This window comes from Corvus moneduloides, chromosome 1 (genome assembly GCF_009650955.1).
Source record: "Corvus moneduloides isolate bCorMon1 chromosome 1, bCorMon1.pri, whole genome shotgun sequence".
NCBI classification, from domain to species: Eukaryota; Metazoa; Chordata; class Aves; order Passeriformes; family Corvidae; genus Corvus; species Corvus moneduloides.
Window position 1 is genome coordinate 162252383 of NC_045476.1, and position 19224 is coordinate 162271606.

The window sequence follows — 19224 nt, forward strand, 5'->3', positions numbered from 1 at the left end:
CTGGAATATCCCCAGTGAGGGAGACTCCACACCTTCTCTGGGCAATCTGTCCAGTGCCTGGTCACTGCACAGGAAAGAAGTTGTTCCTTATGTTCAGGTGGAAAAAAAATCAGGCTACACAGTTCTGTACCAAGGGCTTATTCTGCACCTTTTCTTCCCATTTTATTACATCTAGAAAATGGAGTGTTTAGCGACCCAGTGAGACCTGAAATGGGGGGCGGGGGGAAGGGGCTTGGGTCCCTCAAGCTGTGCCAGGGAGGTTTAGTTTGGATACTGGGAAAATTGCCTCCCCAGAGTTTTCCAGCCCTTGCACGGGCTGCCCGGGGCAGCGATGGAGTCCGCACCCCTGAAGGGATACACAAGCCGTGTGGATGTGGCACCTGGGGACACGGGTGGGCCTAGCAGTGCTGCGGGAGCGGCTGGGGGAGGGCTGTTTGTGGTTTTTAGGAATGAATTCTTCCCTGTGAGGGCGGTGAGGGGTAAAGGCGGGGGGGGCGGGGAGAGGGAAGGGAAAACGGAAGGAGCGCGCGCGCGCACCCGCCATGCGCGGCGGCTCGGTGGTGACGTCACCGATGACGAACACGCGGTGCTCTTATAAATGCGCGGCCGCGGCGCCTGGCCCCTTTCGCTCCGCGGCGGCCCAAGGTGCTGAGTCCTTCGTACGAAGCTAAGGCCGAACCACCCGGCGACCAGCACCGCGCCCCGCCATGGCCTCCGTCTCCGAGCTCGCCTGCATCTACTCTGCCCTCATCCTGCACGACGACGAGGTCACCGTGACGGTGAGTGCGGGCGCACAAGATGGCGGCGGCCGCGCGGCATGGCCGCCTGAGGGGCCGGGCCGGGCGGGCTCTGAGCCCCACTGTCTCGTTGCAGGAGGACAAGATCAACGCGCTCATCAAGGCGGCCGGAGTGAACGTGGAGCCTTTCTGGCCGGGGCTCTTCGCCAAGGTGGGCGAGACGGGCCGCGGGCCGGGCACGGGCGGCGTGTGGGGCTCTCCCCCACACACCCCCCCGTGTTAACGAGGTTTCGCTGCCGCTTCTCGGTCTCCGCAGGCGCTGGCGAACATCGACATCGGGAGCCTGATCTGTAACGTGGGAGCGGGCGGTGGAGGGGCTCCGGCTGCCGCCGCTCCCGCGGGTGGTGCCGCGCCCGCCGGCGGAGCCGCCCCCGGTAAGTGGCGGCCGTGTCCGAGCGAGGCACGGAAACGTGGATCCATGGAACGGCTTGGGTTGGGAGGGTCTTAAAGGTCGTATCTCTCCAACCCCCCTGCTGCGGGTAGGGACGGTTTCCACTGGACCAGGCTCTTCTGAGCCCCATCCAACTTAGCTTCGAACACTTCCAGGGATGGGGCAGCCACAGCCTTGCAAGGACCAGTGACACAAGCTGTGTTCATGAGGTTTGCCTTACAGTATCTGTGTGAGTGTTCTCGGTCAAAGCACCCTTCTATTGAGAAAGGCTGGGACATAAAGTCAGTGTACAGGATTAGTGTTCCCTCAGAATTAAGACTGCTCTTCCTGTAATGTCATCAGGATCGTACATTAGCATCTCTTCTTAAAGTTTTAAAGGTTTGATAGAAATGAATTCTGAAGCCACTTTGCTAATACTGCAGACACTATTCTTGGGCTGCTGGCTTAGCTTGTTAGGACTGCTCAGGTCTTCATGCTTGATGTTACAGTCATTGTATGTGAAATCCTTTGTGACAAGTGACTTCTGTGAGCAGATAAAAAGATAAATCTTGTCTTTCTTTTCCAGCTGAGGAGAAGAAAGAAGAGGAAAAGAAGGAAGAATCAGAGGAATCTGATGATGACATGGGCTTTGGTCTTTTTGACTAAGTTTTGTACCTGCCTGTAATAAAGAATATCTACTTGTACTCGTGCCTCTCAGGTGGATGTTTGTGAAGGGGGCTGGGTGGACGATGGCCAGGTTACCTGCAGCTCCTGGTAATCGCTGTCATGAGTCCTCAGCAGGGGGCTTTACAACTTGTCAGGTTTTTTTTGGTGCTTCAGAAGTACAGTTAAGGCTCCTAAAGGCACCCACAGCCTCTGGACAAAGGTGGGAATGAAATCCCAGTGAGCACAGCTCACACAGGGATGTGGTGACAGCTTGGAGCTGCAGGATATCATATTCAGTAAAAGGGCTGAGCGTTTGCTAGTGCTGCAGCCTCTGTGGTGACATCTCTGGTTTCAGCAGCAGTGCAACTCCCATGGCACCTGTGCAGGGGCAGCAGCAGCACAGCAGAGTCGGGGGCTTTTCACAGTGGGGGAAAAGGCTGCAATTCTCAGGTGAAGGGTTCTGAAAGGTGTAGAATGTATTTACCTTTCCAGACTTTTAAAAAACGTCTGAAAACTGGTTTGAAGGGTGGGTGTGGGAGGTGATGTAGTGCTGCACTAGAAAGGAGCTACTTAAAAAGAATGTATTTCATAAATAACTTCTGAACAGGACTTTTCCAGAGCAATTGAACAAGGTAAGTAAGGGCTGTGTTCCAAATACGTATTCCAAAGCATTGAGGCATTACAAAATTTGTGTGTAAGAAGGGCTCCAAAGTTGGGGAGAGTTGTTCCACATCCACACCAAACACTGATGCACTCTGCACTGTCCCATCTTTTACATTTATATAAGAACTTTATGATGCGATGGCAGGTATTTGTATTATAACTCATTTATATCTAAAAAGACACAGGTACCCAGGGAAGAATTCTGCAGTGCACACACACAAAATAACAGACTCAGAGTTTCACTGGTAACACCTTTTTAATAGGTCAAAGTAACTGTACAGTTCATTATATTCTTCCTGAGAATAATTTATACCCCTCAACAGCAAAAAGGGAGTGTGGTTTTTATTTTAACAGAACAGATGGCATAACTGGAAAACCAAGGAAAATCTAATTACACTGCTCTACTGTAACTCCTCCCAGGCAAGAAAGACAAAAGGGTGGGTTAGTTAACTACAGTGGGTTTAAAATAGTCGTCATGGCTTTAATCTGTCTTCATAAATTATATAAAAATGGGGGACATGAATGGTTACAGCTCTCCTCTAAATGCAGCTCTGAATTGCTCTGGTACAAAGCAGCATTTTCACTTCCAAGGAAAACAACATTGCTACAAAAGAACTGGCACATTATCCTGGTGAAAAAGACGAGTGTTCAGTTGTGTCCTACAGCTAGTTCCAAACAAATGCTTCACACAGTCACATAAAAGTAAAAGGCAGGAAGATGAAGAGGGCTTTAGTTTGTCTTGAAATGACTGAAGTCTTGAAAATATAGCTTTTTATTCTTTCTCTGTAAATCGTGATTAGCATATTGCGAAGTAAGTGTTCTAATAAAAAAATTCCAGTCTGGATAGTTCATATACTGTGGGCAAGAATTCTCAGCCCTGAGGTTTCCCCGAATTCTTCACAATATCTTTCTCCCATCTGCTGTTCCAACAGTTTTGGCTCCGAGACCGGGACCCGGAGGCAGCTCAATGCGAAGCGTGTCCCATGCGATGGTGTGAACTGCCCTGTGCCCCCGGCTCTGAGTGCCTGAGGGCTGCTGTACAAACCTCATCTGCTGATAATGCCACGTTCTGAATCCCAGCCCAGCTCGGCTCCACGAGAAAGACTTGGTTAAACTGTTGCAATGAGAGAACCAGCGGCCGTGGGGCAGGTCTGGAAGCGAGAGGCGCTGGAAGGCCAGGACTGCACTGGGTTAATCCTCACTGCTGGTGGACGGTGAAGGAACATCCTGTCACAAGCAGAATTCCGAGGCTGATGATGCTCTTCCCTCAGTGCTTAGTGCGGTCTGGACTGGCTGATTTTCAGTCTGGCTTGATCAATAACATCCAGCAGGTTTTTGGCATCCACAGCCAGGGCGTGAGCAGCTGTCAGCATTTGCTTCTTGTACTCCTGCTGCAGGCTGGTCATAACGTACTGCTGGGCCAGCTTCATCTTGTTGATGAGCTCAGCCAGGTCCGAGTTCAGCAGCTTCTGTGCCATCTCGATCTGCAACAAGACAACCCCATCAGCCCTGGGGGGTGTTTGAAGCACCGCACTCAGAGCAATCCCAGAGCCACAGCCCCTGCTTGGGATTCCTGACTGAAACTGGGCTGTTTCTGTGGGCACCACGTGGAGCAGCAGATGGAATCTGGCACCTGCTGCTCCATGCCTGGTGGAGATCAGGAGCAGCCCTGCCAGCTGCTGAACCACCCACTGTAAAACAGCACCAACACCCAAGTAGCAGATTTTAAACCACAACTTGGCATTAACAGCTTGTTATGGGTTTTCATGTCCCTTTAAGCATCACTCTTTTTATTACTGAAGCAGCTCTAAAGCATAGAAGTAGCTCTAAAAAATAAAATGGGTCAAGAAGGCAGATACAGGTTGCTTAAGCACATGGCTAAGTCAGGATGAACCTCTGAGATGGCACTTCCAGAACCATTCTCTGCTTTCTCAGTACCACACTCGTTCATGGTTTTGGAGAAAAACTGTTTTACTCCTGAACTTCATTGAAAGCTCTCAGTCACTCCTCATCCAGAGCTACAGGCCACCTTCCAGCTGCACCAAGCTCTGCTCAGTTACCTGCTCAATGGCGTGGTCTGCAAGCAAGCAAATGACAGATGACATCTGTGCTAAGAATTAACCCCAGATGGTCTCCCTGCCTTGGAATACTGGGGTTTATGTCACCTTCCTATGGGTGACACCTCTATCCAGTTTGAAAATCCTCACTAATACCAAGCCTAAGTCCATGCAGCAATTTTAATAAAATTCATTTAATGCAGAATTATAACCCAAGAGTACAGACTGCTCAGGGAGCCAAAAAGTGTGTCTGTGCCAAGAAGGGAGCACCAAAACCTGTCCCAAGTGGCTGAGGCTGAGTGGGAAGGCAATGGCTGAGCATCAGGTGAGCAGAGCTCCACGTACCTCTCTGTGGGTGCTTGCAGGGAGCACTGGGAGGGTCTCATCTACTGTTGCCAGTAAAGTTCTTAGTGCCAAACCAACCTCCTACGAAAAAAAGATTAAAGAAATAAACTTGGAAGAAATGGATGACAGAATTTTAGGAGTGCAAGAGACAGTGGATACATTTAACTCATTTGGATAAGGAGTGAATTGGAACACGCCTGAGGCACTTCAAAATCCCACCTGCAATTTTGTCTATCACCATCAAAACAAGATGCCAAAGGGTTAGTAACAAGTTTTTCTCAAAAAAAGTGAAAAGGTGGAGAAGACAGCACATAACTCAACACCCTGGATAAGCACAGGCCAGCTGGGAATGAAGCACTGTTGTCCACAATACTGGGAACAGGATCCAAAGCTCCAACCTCTGACCACAAGTCACCCATCCCATGAACACAGAAAGCTTTTCTACTTCCAGCTTTCCAGAGATTTTCTCCCACACCACTTGAAGACCTCATTCAGGGAAGGAATAAAGCCCGACTTCAAGCATTGCCCCGTACCTTCACCATGGGCACGTACTCCTCGGGCGGAGCCGGCTGTATTTTACTGGACATTTCTATCACCGCCTTCACCAGCCCGGTCACGTTCTCGTAGACTTTGTCATTGGAGCGGTCCAGGTTGGCCGTGGGAGGAGGGCTGATCTCCTGCGGCTGAATCTGCAAGCAGAGAGGGGCTGCTGAACCTCCCTTGCCCAGCAGATGGGGCTCAGCCTCTTCCCAACTTGCCGGGAGGGGCTCAGGTTCCCCGTGTTCCCCACAGCCCCCGCCCGGCCCCGCTGCTGCCCTGAGCTGGCCGAGCACGCTGGCTCCAGAGGCTGATGGAAGTTTCTTTTAGTTCTTCTGACTGAACCTGTGAAAAGACACTGGGCAATTTCTACCAGGGTTTCCCTGAAAAGCTTCCAGTATAACTCCTTCAACAGAGAAGTGAATAATTTGAGGAATGAGAGTACTGAGTACTTCACAGGTCTCAGTGGTTCAAGTTCCACTGAGGACAACAGGTATCAGGTTCCTCATTCCAGAAGGGATTTTTGTGCTCCAAAATAACGTCAGAGCACATAGTAACATACTGATATGTTAAAGAGAGAACTGGAATGAGATCATCTTTGAGGGTCCCTTCCCTAATTCCATGATTCTATGATACTATTATTGTTAGAGAAAAATCTACAGCAGGTTAACAAAAATGGTGTCACCAATACAGGCGGGAAACATGGAATGCTTTTAGACAGTTGATTTCCAAGAGATCAGAAAAAAACTAGTAAGTTAAAAATCCTGTGGTCCTTACTCAAGCAGAACTTCCAACAAAGTCAGATATGTCTGGAGTTAAATCCAAGACAGACTGAAATAATCCCAGGTCTGAAATGAAAGAAACTTTGCCAACTTCCTTTGTAAGGTCTTCAGTATCTCTGAACTGTAAAACTATAACCATCCCAGTTTCCTGCAGCTATTCCCTACTACAGGATGCCCAAACCACTCTGTGTGAGAGGGTTAAAGAATTCCTGATTTTCTCCTGGATCTGAGATGGTTTGTGGTGGTTCAGCTCCCTACACTGGGTTACTGCTGCTCTCAAGACTGGTCCCAGCTCCAGAAATGATTCACTGCAAGCACCTGATACCCTGCCTGAGGAAACTGTGAAATAGTTGGATGAGACCTTCTCTAACGAAAGAGTGCAGCATTCAGCACATGATTTGATTCAATTTTGTAGCATTTCATTAAGTGGGTACCAACAGCTATTACAGCGATTCAATCTAGTGCATTGATCAGAAAATACCTTAGGAGAAAGAACACTGTAATCTCCTCAATCAGCAGGGAAAGACTGTGATTTGAATCAGTTTCAGCAATCAAGAAGTTAAAACAGTCATTTGGCAAAGTCACATGCAAAGACATTTTGGAATAGGGCACGTACACACACGCTCACGCACTGCTTACCCTCCATGGCTATGGTTGAGCAGAATGTGGGGGGGAAGTTAAAGAAATTTACCAAAAGAAGGGAAAAAAAGAAAAACAGTATTAATAAAACTCAGCAGGAAAAAAACAGAAAAAAACCAAACCAAACCAAACCCAAAATATGTGTAGCAATAAGAGACCAGTTAAAAAGCCTGCAACGAAAATGCATCCTCACCAGAACCGGCAGCCACTCGGGTTAGCTCTGGGTCCTGTGTGACAGAGCGACTGCTGTGCACCCGTGTGGGCAGTGGAAGGGTTTGCCATGCACCCCATGCTTCCTCCTGACTAAACACATGGGCATGAGATCATGCAAAGCTGGACAGGAGCAAGCCAGTCTGGCGAGCAGCAGAGTGGTGAGTGGAGCAGAGGGCCTGGGAAACCACCTGTCCTGGGAGCACTGCTGGTCCCTCTACACAAACAGTCCAGGACTCGATGCATTTAAGAAAATGTTGTATTCATCCTTCTGAAACTGTTTGTTTAGGTTAGTTATGATGGGAAATACACGGTCATTTAATTGTGCAGGGCTTGTTCACAGTAACTCATTACAATCTTGGTGAAGAACTACCAAGAACCCATTCTAGGTGATACCCAAACCCTTGGAATTCCAGGCCCTAAACTTTAAAGACTATGGACAGTGTGTTTCTTCGCACTTGGTTTCTCTCTGTTTATCCCCAAACCCAACACCACTGCTCTGCAGAAGTCCTGAGTTTCCTCATGGAACTGGCTGACTCTGCCTCACTCAGGAGCTCCCTAAAGCCTGCCCTGCAGGCTCCCGACAGCAGGCAGTTCCAATCCTCTTGTGTTCTCCCTGAAAAGGGAGTCTGAACTGGGTGTACAGAAAAGGGAGTCTGAAATGAACCCTAGAAGCATCTTCAGTTTAAGGACTGCAGCCATTAAAAAAGCTATGCCAAAAAGTAATGGGCTGTTTTTTTCAAGGGACATAACCCAATTTCAAGAAAATTTGGACAGAAAAAATCAAAATCAGCCATTCTTTCCTACTCAAAAAGCTATTTAGTACACAAATCCTGTTCACTTGTCATTACTGATGTCTCTGGCTGTTCAGGTTTGTTTGTTTTCAAAAAACATTTTTTATGTTCCAGTATCAGCATTTAGAAAGGAAATTTTAGAGAAGCCAAGTTTAGTAACACATCCGTTACTGTTTTTTGACATTTTTTGAGGCTTGGCAGCTCGTAAAGCACTGGCATCAGATTATAATAAATAATCCTGCTCAAATTCACCACTGCTGGATATTTACACTGATTCTTAAACATTCCAATAATCCCAGAACAAGAGCAGGACTGAGACAGGCTGGCAGTGGCTAGGATCAAGTTGTGCTGAACACACTGCTCTGATGGCAGGTTTTGAATTTCATGTTCAGATGAACTGGGCTTTTTCTATATTTTCTTAAAGCACCTAAAATAAGGGTCACTTATCCCAGCTGCTGTGGCCACCACACCATGGATTCCTGCTGTTTACTACAGGCTTGGCAGGGCTGTTTCCTGGAGATTAGAAAGGTGGCAGAGTCCCACAGGCAGGGAACAGCACACAAAGGGATAATTTTGGGAGTGCCTGACATTTGGGAGTGCTCCTAAGGAGCAGTTCTGTGGACACCAACTGCAGCAGGGGCAGGACACAGCACGCTGCAGCACCTCTGCTACAAAACTGCTGTTGAGTTTCAGTTTTGGCTTTACTGCTATTTATGGGAGATGAAACAAGACATCAGGAAGTATCTCACTCTCAGGTCAGACAGCCCATTTCCCCTCTTCCCTTGTCTCCCAGAGCTGGTAGGGTTTGAGGAGCCCTGATGCTGCAGCAAGAGCTTTTTGAGCACCACAGTTTGGACAGGTCTCATCTCCCTATGACCAAGGACAGGAGACTTGGGTACCACGCCCTGGGATCCCTGGGTGTGCTCCTTCCTCCTGAGCAGGGAGCTGGGTCCATTTGGGACACTTCATACACTCTTTAAACTAGAAATAAGCTCACCTTATGGGCAGGTTCTAGGTGAGGAACACACTGAATCACAGCCAGAGAGAACCTGAGTTCCCTCCCCACTCCCCTGGAGAGCTGCCAGGGCACACTTGCCCCACGACAACATTAACTTGTGAAGTTTGGTTGCCTTTTGCTTTCCACAATCTCTACTTCAGGAACACCAAACTACCTCGGAGCAGTCATGTTTGATTTGCTGGGGGTGTTTCACGTGGCCCTGGTAATGTTCCATTTGCTGGGGGTGTTTCACCTACCTTCACGCCCTCATTGTAGCTGTCCACGGGGCTGTTGAGGCTGGCGAGGCTGCCCAGGTGCCCGGGGGCTCCGGGGCGCGGAGGCTTCTTTGGCGGAGCTGCGTGATCTGCTCGACAAAAAATGTGTTTTTAGAGCACCAACGTGTCAGATGTACCTGCAGCCTCTGGTCTGCCAGCACTGCACAGGCTGCACGTGCCCTCCTCTGCAAAGGTGGACATCTTTAGGCATCCTGCAGTAAACCCATTGTTTGTGGGAGCTGCACTTTATGAGAACAGGATTGTTTTAGTAAAATACTTTGAAACTCTTCTTGTGGGGCAACTGCTACTGCTCTGGGCACACTTGGTACCTGTGTCACCCCTGGTACCACAGCTGAGTGCCAACATGCTGGGTGTGCCTGGGTAAACTGGACTTCTTCCTGGCAGCAACCCTGGGTGTGGTTCACTTTTGAGACCAAGAAACCCAGCTTTACGTTTCTACTGCTGTTTTACATGTCTGAACTCCACACTGGCTGAATTCCCACTCTGACTCAGCTTCCTCTAGACATTTCCTGCTTGTTGATCTAAACACTTCCTTGGCTTTGCTGACTGTATGTCTGAGGCCTGCACGGGGAACCTGAACACACAGCACACAAACATCAATGTGTAGTACCTGGAACTGAGTTTCACCCTGTATGGAAATACTGCCATGAACTTTTGTTCATTACTGCTGCAGCAAGATTTGTAATCAAGGATTCAAAATGACAGTATCTGCATTTACTGCTTACCTGGTTTTCCCACAGGTTGATATATGTGCTGGTTACCAGCCTATAAAATAAAATAAACATATGAAGTAGTTATTGCAGTGCTCACAGCTTTCATAAGCACTGTCTCAATCTCAAATACTGAGAGCAGACAGTTCTCAGCACATTTCCCACCGGTTAAAAATATATCCTGATTCACCATCGTCAGTCCCTCACTACAGGTCTATTACTTAGAAAGTAAGAAAAGAATCTGCATGCATTTTGTAGTGCTCACAACACCCCCGGCCTCGACATTACAGTTCACCCTTCCTTACTACTCAAAGGTGGTGGGACAGTCACAGGTATTTTTAGTCTGTGTCCACAGATCCAACGGTAGAGGTCATGGTGGTGAAGGAGAAATGGCAACACAACGAGAGACTCCAGAACTTCCTGCTGTTGCTTTTTGGTTTTGTTGCAATGCTCTTAGTCAAGGTCCATTTGCTTATTCATTTGGAAGAATTTATTAACAGACGGAAGTGACTTTCCCTGATAACTGCATTCATCCATCCTCTCTGCCAACCTCGGTCACCAGGGTGAGCAGCTCCAGTGTCAGCACAATATTAAGGAATTACTTCTGCATCAACTGCCCTTGCCCTTGGGGGTGATTTTAACTTCCCAAAATTCAACTGGGAATATCATACAGTGGACACAAAGAGGTCCACGAAATTTCTGTGAAGGTAACTTCTTGGTGCAGGTATTAAGGAAGCTGACTAGGAAAAGTGATTCCTGGAATTCTTGTTTGTAAACAGAGAGAGACTCTTGGGCAAAGTGGTGAGTAGTGGCTGCCTTGGTCATGGTGACCACAAAGGAGTTGAGTTTCAAATTGTTGGAGATAGGGGAAAAAAATCCAGCAAAACTTTTGCTACGTAGAGAGCGGACTTTGGGTTCTTTCCAGGAAATAGTGACGTCCCTTGGGAATCTGCTTTTGAAGGAACTGGAGTCCATGGATGTCAGATGCTTTTTAAGAGCCATCCTTTAAGAGCACAGAGTGGGAAGTTCCAGACTGCTGGAAGTCAAGCACGCAGGACAGAACAGGGCCTGGCAGAGATGGGATCTTCTAGCACTTAGGTGGACAAAGGAAGTGTACAGCCTTTAGAAACAGGGACAGGTGACATCCCTACATAGATGCTGTTCACCACCGCAGGGAGAGAATTTGTGAGACAAAGCTTGACCACAGTTTCACCTGGACAACACCACAAAAAGGGCTTTTTAAAAACTGCAACAGCAATAGGAGAACCAGAAATTACATTGGTCTCTTGCTCAGTGAGGTTGGTCACCTCACAAACAGGGACACAAAGTGGAGACATTCAGTCATGTCATTAATTTTGATTCGTGCTGTTAACCTATTTCAAATCTGATAACCCCACGGGAAAAGAAAGGGAGCAAGAGAGGGAGGACAATAAAATCCCACTAAAACAATTCTTACATTTGTACTGCCACAAAATTGCGTATTGAAAGTAGAGGTCAAAAGAATGTGATCAGTCAGGAACTACCAAAATGTGAGTGTTAACTTCTCATTTGTATCACTGCCCAATTTCTCATCCTCTCAGTCAGAAACTCATATTGACTCACAGCAGCATTAGGCATTTCCCACTGCAAATGACGCCAGAGTTATGCTCTGAATCTACTGAGAACTTCCAAGATCAAATTACTAGAAACGTAGTTAACATGAATTAGAGTCTCTTTTAAAACCCATTTTGTCCATGACCACGAAGTGTTTTCTTCACACTCTTTCAAATGGGGTGTTACTTTGTACTACCTTGCCTGGGCAGATAGGACTTCCCCTAGAAACAGTTTGGGATCTGGGGCTGTAACCTGTGACAAGACCTCAAAATCTCCTTGGCATCTCAAAGCATCTTCACAAAATGCACAAAATGCAGCAACACTTTCCTTGCTCTTATATAAAGATGCAACAACAGCCATGGCCTAACAGTAACTAATAGTCTTCTCAAATTTCATGGAAAAAAATCTTAAGAGCTTCCAGACATGAATGTCTCCATAGACCATGCTGCAGTGTGTCATTATTACACTCATTCATGACTGTGTCTTGGCTGCAAATGCAGGAAGAATCCCTAAATTTTTAAGTAGTGAAGAAATGCTGAAGCCGAAGTATGAGTTTACAGTCGTATCCCAAATGAAACAGGAAGGTGAATTTAAAATATCCACTACTTTACAGGTGACCCCTGGGGAGAAACAGTGGATGAAGCACCAGGTTTGTGTCACTAACAGTCCCTAGCCTAATCCCCCTTTTCCATCGGTATGATGCAGAGATTCCAATGGCAATTAAACAATTGAAGAGATGGTTTTAGTTAAACAGACAGGAGTTAAGCCACTAAGAAAGAACACTCAAGCTACAGCTGCTGTCTGGGAATAAAGGAATGGCTGTGGAGTTTATTCCAACTGTTTCATAGTGGATCATTTACCCCAAACACATTTCTGGGTAACACAACAGCAACATTTACATTCCTTGTGAGAAAACCCTTCAGCTATTTAAACAACTGCAAAAGTTACTTTTATCTTGCTTCCTGTTGACAGAACTTGCAGAAAACAATCCACTTTTTTAAATAAAAGGCCCAATTCTACAGCACATGAGCACTTATTGCAACATATTTGTGGAAACATTTTAATATTTGTTTCAAGAACAGTTTCAGGGCGGAAAAAAACCACCCAACCAACTAACCCCAAATCCCCCAAACTGATGAACTGTGCTGCATGAACCACGTTGCTGCGGCTGCTGTTCCCACAGAAGCTGAGCCTCTTGGAAAGCTGTACAACCATGTAGTAACAGTGGAAACGTTTAGCAAAACCTTTAAATCATCTCCCACACCCGAGACAGTGGACAGCATGTTCTACCAGGAAACTGGAGGAAGAGCTGGGAGAGGAAAAGATCCCCCCCACACTTACTGGGCCCTGGAGACCTCCGTCCTCCCGGTCGATGCTGCCTCTGGAGAGCCGCACGTCCGGTTTCTGAAACAAAAATCAAACGTTTCACTCTGTGCTCTGCTTACCCAGAGTTGTGCCCTCAGCTTGGAGGCAGTGTAAAGATAGGGAAATCCCGTTAAAAATGCACACTGACAAATCCAGATGTCATTTCACTGCAGTCCCTGCGCCCCTGCTGCCGCCACCGGGGCCTCGGCTGCTCCACCAGCACCCGCCCTCAGCACGGGAGTGAAAATGCTCTACTAAATATCCATAGTACCACTGCCCTAACACAACACTGGAAAACCTGCATTTTAGTTTTCTCAAAGGCAGCAAAAGTTGGGTTTTTTTCTAAAAAGAAGCTTGCTTCCCAACAGCAAAATTCCAACCACAGGATGAGAAATGCTGCACATTAATTCCCACTTCCTGCCCCAGGATGGCTTATATGTACTTGGCTCCCTCTCCAAGCAAATGGGGCCAATTACTGGAGCTCTCTAAACACTCCATTTGGATACAGCCAGCCAGCAAAGCTATCCAGATGCCCTTTTCTCCCCATATAAGCAACAAACAAATTTGTATTTTCTGTGTTTTAAGCACAATACAGAAACCCGGGGCTTGGTTGTTTTTAAAAGGAAAAATAAAACCACATCAATTTTGATTTTTTTTTCCCACACAGAAACCACTCATTTTTTTTCATAGAAAATCTTTAATTGGAAGGGACCCACAAGAACCCCTAAGGTTCGGCTCCTGGGCCTGCACAGGAAAACCCCACTCATCTCTGCAGCTGTACAGGTATATTTATTCTTCAAGGACAACACTGATTACATGCAAAGACAAAGGAATAGAGGATGTGAAGCCAAGGTTAACACTGATCTGAAGACACAAGCTCAGCAGAATTACAGTGTGTTTCTAGTGCACCAATTCTGGCATTTAAAACCAGGATTTATCTGACTCTCTCCTATGAGACTGGATGAGGAGTCACTGATAACTCAAGGGATAAAATGGTCACACATAGCATGAGAATACACATTTTTTATTTAGAGAAAGGTAAGTGTAACTAAACACACTGAACTGACCCCATGTTCTCTCAGAGCTAATTTCAGGGGACAAATATATCCTTTTCTTGTTTAAAGCTATTTGAGATCCCTTCCTCCTTTAAGAACACTAAAGAATAATTCCAACTCACATATCCTGCTAAATGACCCTAAAAGCCAGCAGGGCAGAAGGAACCTGCAAAAACACACTGATATTGATCTTTTGTCATTAAAAATAGTCCAGTTGTGCTGCCAGGCTGTCAGAGGGCTTATATTTGGGGTTTTCATTCAGTGTTCTGCAGACTGAGGCACAGACAGAGACAGCCACTCCCTGAAAGAACTTGCAGATTAAAAATAGACAAATTGTATCAGACAGGGAAATATTTAACCCCATCTTAAACACTAAGAACTGAAACAGACACAAGTGGTCTACTAATGTTTTTCCAGGAATTTGTGGCAGATTTTAAGATGAAACAGACCGCTGACTAATCTCCAGTTTATTTCCTTATTATGATGAAGGAATTTTTTCTGATTAAAGTCTCATTTGACATGAGTATGCTTGAAACTTCACTAGACAGGTAAAGCCGTGATTCTCATCGTACTTTTCAGCTAAAGCACATAGCTATCTGTGGATGCTAAAAGGCAGGAGCAGAGGAATTTTTCAGCTACTGAAGCATTTGTGAAGTTTTTCCTTTCTCATGCTGAGAAACAGAGAAATCCAGCTTCTCACAGCTTTTCTGTGAAAGCTTTCACTCTCATGCAAACTGGATGGACTACACCTGCAGGCTGCTGTGAGAACGGTGGAATTGTTTCCAGTCTTGTGGAATAATATTTTGAAATGGGTGGTTATACTGCTCAGCCACTCACTGCGGTGGGTGGCCAGCCAAGGGCCAATCATGTAATTTCTCTTTTGCAAACCATGCTATCAAAGGTATGGGTGATTAAACGAGGTCGCTTCGGCCATATCATCTGACCTGGACTTGAGTCGTGATGTTGCCATCTCCCTGGGAATAACAGTGACAGCTATCCTTGTTAAATATCCATATAAAGCATATGATAAACTACATTTCTGTTACACTGATGCTCACAATTTGTCATCATTTCACGTTCATTTCTAGCCAGGAAAGTGTCCAAACTCTTTGGAAATAACCAAAGGCTATTTTATCAAAGGGGGCTTGAATGCTCTTTGCACTGATAGCAGTTTATTACTCAAAAGATGCACCTTAAAACATAGAATGCTTTGGGTTGGAAGAGACCTTCAGGATCACCTCATTTTAACCCCCTGCCATGGAAAGGGACACCTTCCCCTGGACCATCTAGACCATGTCCCTCAGACCAGACTCCACAGACAATGAAATATTAAGCATTTTTAAAGAGTCAGAAGCACAAAAATGCACACTAGTCCAAATAACAGAGTTTTTTCCTAGTAATACAAGCAAAAAGTTAAATTAGCAGACACAATATCCATCCCTCCTCCTCCTCATCTTGCTAAGAAGGTCCCTCCTTCCAGTATCCAAAGTCTCCACGTCACAGCAACAATTCCATTCCCCAAGTCTCCACCAGCAGTCAACATGCAGCACACTGAGTTCCCTTCAGGACACCCCATACATGGACAGCACACAACCCACAGCCCAGGAACTGCTGCACAGAAAGGCTGCAAATGCTCATAAAATATCACAAAAATTATGATTATTAACTTGACAAATGCTTCACACATTACAAAAAAACCCAAACCAAGTCCTATTGACCACCCCCACAAAAATAAGACTGTGGAGGGCAGTGGTGCTGCCCTGGCATCTCCAAGAACCTGATCCTAAACTGCAGATCCCAGGTGCCAGGGGGTAATGGCAAACCTGAGTGACCCCAAGCAGCTGCACCCCTGTGACCTGCACAGCTACACCTTAGAAATAAGGAAAAAAATCCTTTAGCAGTACATAAGCTTCTTTCAACTTCCACAAACATTCTCCTCTGCCCCATCAAAACTTGGGTAGTCAGGAACACATGGAAAAACAGGAAAGTGTTCAACTTTTGTGTCCAATGACTAAGAAAAGGCACAATTATATATTTATTGACTTTAGTGTTCTAATAAATTCTAACAACTCCCATTTGACTAAATGATATTCTGATTTACTCTTTTGTGTAGATGTGGAAATGTCAGAAGGCAAACTATTTTACAGTAAAGGTGATTCTGATGATCAAACTCCCATCATATTTTGAAGTATTATTCAGCAGCAATTCTTACTCTTGTGCAGTTGCAAGAGATTTAATTTGAGCCCCCCATGCTGCCATGACAGCAATGCACTGCTGAACTTTTAATACTGAGATCCTTGAGCTGTACCTTGAGCTGTTTAATGCAACATTCTCTAGGTCAACAGTCAGCCTCACACCAAACCTGTTCTGTACTTCACACACCATTTCACAGCCCCAAAGAACACCCTGCCAATCTTTCCAGTCCCTGCCATGGCTCTGGACGCTCAAAAAACCACATAGAGGGAGAACTGTATGTTGTCAAAATCTTGCAGAAAAACAAAGTCCTTCAAAAGTAAATGGATTTTTTTTCTAATAAAGAAGCCTACTATCTGAAATCTTTGGAAATGTCAAGAGGAATTTTCAGACAGGATGTGTACATTGACAAACTGGGACATAATCTACTTTATTTCCAGTATTTCTGGTTACTTGCTAATAAAATAACATGTAAGCCTTGGAGTTCTCAGGACATGCTGAATTGCAATGTCTCGGTGGGATTTTCTCAGGCTAAAAATTAAATTCTTATTTTAGTAACAGTTCACATCAATTACACTTGAATTGCAGTTCTCAGTGTCAAAATAGGACAAAACCACAACTATGTGGGAATTTCAGAGAAAAAAAAAACAAACCCAAGCATGATAAGGAAACTATGTGAGTTATTTCTTCTTAAGCTATCCCAGAAAGGACTATAAATTTCTTAGTACAAAACTGTTCTGTCTGCTGAGGAGTTACTAACAGGCATGCACATACATATCTTTATTTATACGATTAAAAATAATGCACATAACATCAGTGCAGCTAGAAAGAAAGGTTCAGACTGGAAACTCCATATAAAGGAAGGAGCAGGCAATTAAATAAGCCTAGAAGAAGAAAAGTGTAAAATGTTCAAAGATAATTTTTTATTGTTTTATATTGTTTGAAGTGCAGGCATTTCATCTTCCACCTGAATGTGTCCTGGACAGAGACTGTGTCCTGTAGTGATCTCTATCAAACTTTAGGTGCAATAATGCTTTGTGTGTCTCCACTTCAGCTTTCCCAAATATAATTCACATATTTCTGTCCTTCCTGGAGAGGATCACCTCCACAGCACTACTATCAAGACAGCATGAAAGTTTAATCATCAGAAGTTTTAATCAACATCCATCAAAGCTGCCAGACCTAGTGCTGCCTCCCCTCCCTGTCAGGGGGTGTGAGGGACTGTCAGTCCTAGATCCCCCAAAATCAACCCCTCCAATTCTCTCCTCACTTCCCAATGAGTGTATTTGGTACAATTTAGAATTAAGCACTTCTTCACTCTTCAGCTTTTACACAACAGATTTGTTTTTGTTCAGGAGCTTCCCACGAGGAGAGACCTGTTTGTTTTCTCTTTTTACAGCAGAATTTCCAGAATTCTGGATTCTGTTAAGGCTGCAGCTTGCACAACATTTCTATCCTTTCAAGTACTGACTAATCCCCATGTTCTCCAAGGGCCGGTTTCAGGCAAACTGCTTACACTGATAACTTCCCCAAAGACCTGCACATTTCCATTTCAATGCCACTGCAACTGAATTCCCCATCTGCAGAGTCCCTTCCAGCAGCATCAGTGCTGTTTATCCCTGTATAACGTGCTGTGAGTTGTATTTTCTCCCTGCAGAAGCAGCAATAAATTTCAAGTCATGAGCAAGTTGGTGTTACTCTGGGGAAACAAAAATTGTACTAACAGAAACCCACAGAGGATTTTTTATCTTGTTGCAGTGTCTTACATTAAATGATTTGCAGTGATCCCCTGTGAGTCCAACTCTCAGTAGTACAAGTGGGATGTGCTGTAGAGCCCGAGGACTGAGTAAATAGAGCAGCTTTTGGAAGTAGACAGTTTACATTGAAAACACTACACATGGTTACAGAAGTTAAATATTATAGTTACATAAGTTAAATATTACTATCCGGCTCTACTCTGTTATTCTCTGTGCTCAAAAGGACAAATATTCTTTGAAGCCTGCCTAAAGCAGGCAAGGGAGGGCCAGATTTCTTCTCCCTACATCACTTGAAATGAAAATAGGGAAGGCCCTTCTTCCAAGAGCAGAAATGTTAATTGTCACTGACTAGAGGACAGCAGCCAAGGAGCATGTGTGTGTAATATCTGGCTTATTTCTATGCTAGACATCATTATATGGCCTTAATGCCTCAATAAATGGCTTATTATTACATGTTTGAGCTCTCATGTCTGAATTGTGGATATCCTTCAGCAGATCTGCAAGGTCTCCAAGAGTGACTCCCCACAATGACTTTTCCACATCTTCATTTCCTCAGGGCTAACCTAGAAACTCAGCCACATTCCTTTTCCAAGAAACAACCATCTATAAACTGAAGATTCCCCTGACACAGATCCTGCTGTGGCCTCACAGGCACCTTGTGGCTCCTGACATGAGGTGTAAATCTGTAACAGGCATTCAAGGGTGAACCCCAAAGTCTGTACAGTCAACATATTAATGTGGAAAGAAAAAGAACTGAAGTCTCTTACGGATTCCAACTCCTCAACAGAATAGATGCAAGAGAGATGGTGTTTCCTCACAATAAAACTAACACAAAATGGAAACACAGCAAATCTCTTCCAAACAGATGCTACGATTGTACTACAGATGAAAGAAAAAATCAGCAAGTTCCTTCTCAACATCAATTTAGGGGATGATAAACACCCTAATGGTACAGAGACTGAATCAACAAACACTACAAATAATCATCATTTATTCTGCAGAAAAAATCAGGAAGTTTTCTGCAGAAAGTTCCCACACAACCTACTGCCACCACCTGCAATGTCAATGCCTCATTCCCAGAAAACACGTAATTCCACAAAAAGTTCTTGGCCATCTTTAAAGTTTTAACCGTCAGTGGGATGAGTTTGACTTGGGTTGTGTAGGTCACAAGCAACTGGTGCCACGTAAGACTGGAAAAGCTAATGCCTAAATTAGGGAAGAAATTTTCCTTTCCCCTCCCTCTCTTCAGACCAAGCAATCTGGGTACAGTGGTTTGTTTGCTGTCATCCCAATGGGAAACTGCAAATTCCCATGTGGACTTACAAAGGAAACCAGTTTCAACACCCATTAATCAAAAGTCACTTCTTAGCTCAGGCACAATGTGGATCTCAGCTAGAA

At 45.3% G+C, this 19224-nt stretch overlaps 2 protein-coding genes across 16 annotated transcripts in view; one reads left to right on the forward strand and one right to left on the reverse strand.

Moving 5' to 3' along the window:
- Positions 1–608: 608 nt before the first annotated feature.
- Positions 609–1871, forward strand: RPLP1 (ribosomal protein lateral stalk subunit P1). The gene is made up of 4 exons (XM_032134389.1): positions 609–779; positions 874–948; positions 1054–1171; positions 1754–1871. The coding sequence occupies exons 1-4, from the start codon at positions 708–710 to the stop codon at positions 1831–1833; spliced, it is 345 nt and encodes a 114-aa protein (XP_031990280.1). The 5' UTR covers positions 609–707; the 3' UTR covers positions 1834–1871.
- Positions 1872–2733: 862 nt separating this feature from the next.
- Positions 2734–19224, reverse strand: part of PTK2 (protein tyrosine kinase 2) — a 193975-nt gene continuing 177484 nt past the window's right edge. For 10 of the 15 annotated variants that reach the window (XM_032134352.1, XM_032134343.1, XM_032134285.1 and 7 more), the window contains 7 exons: positions 12798–12860; positions 9879–9918; positions 9115–9221; positions 6857–6865; positions 5432–5587; positions 4899–4979; positions 2734–3980 (listed from right to left, as the gene is read on the reverse strand). In XM_032134352.1, the coding sequence (XP_031990243.1) occupies positions 3771–3980; positions 4899–4979; positions 5432–5587; positions 6857–6865; positions 9115–9221; positions 9879–9918; positions 12798–12860 (666 nt within the window). In that variant the 3' untranslated portion in view covers positions 2734–3770. The remainder of the gene's footprint in view (positions 3981–4898; positions 4980–5431; positions 5588–6856; positions 6866–9114; positions 9222–9878; positions 9919–12797; positions 12861–19224) is intronic. The other 5 variants (XM_032134289.1, XM_032134320.1, XM_032134336.1 and 2 more) reach the window with 1 other exon arrangement.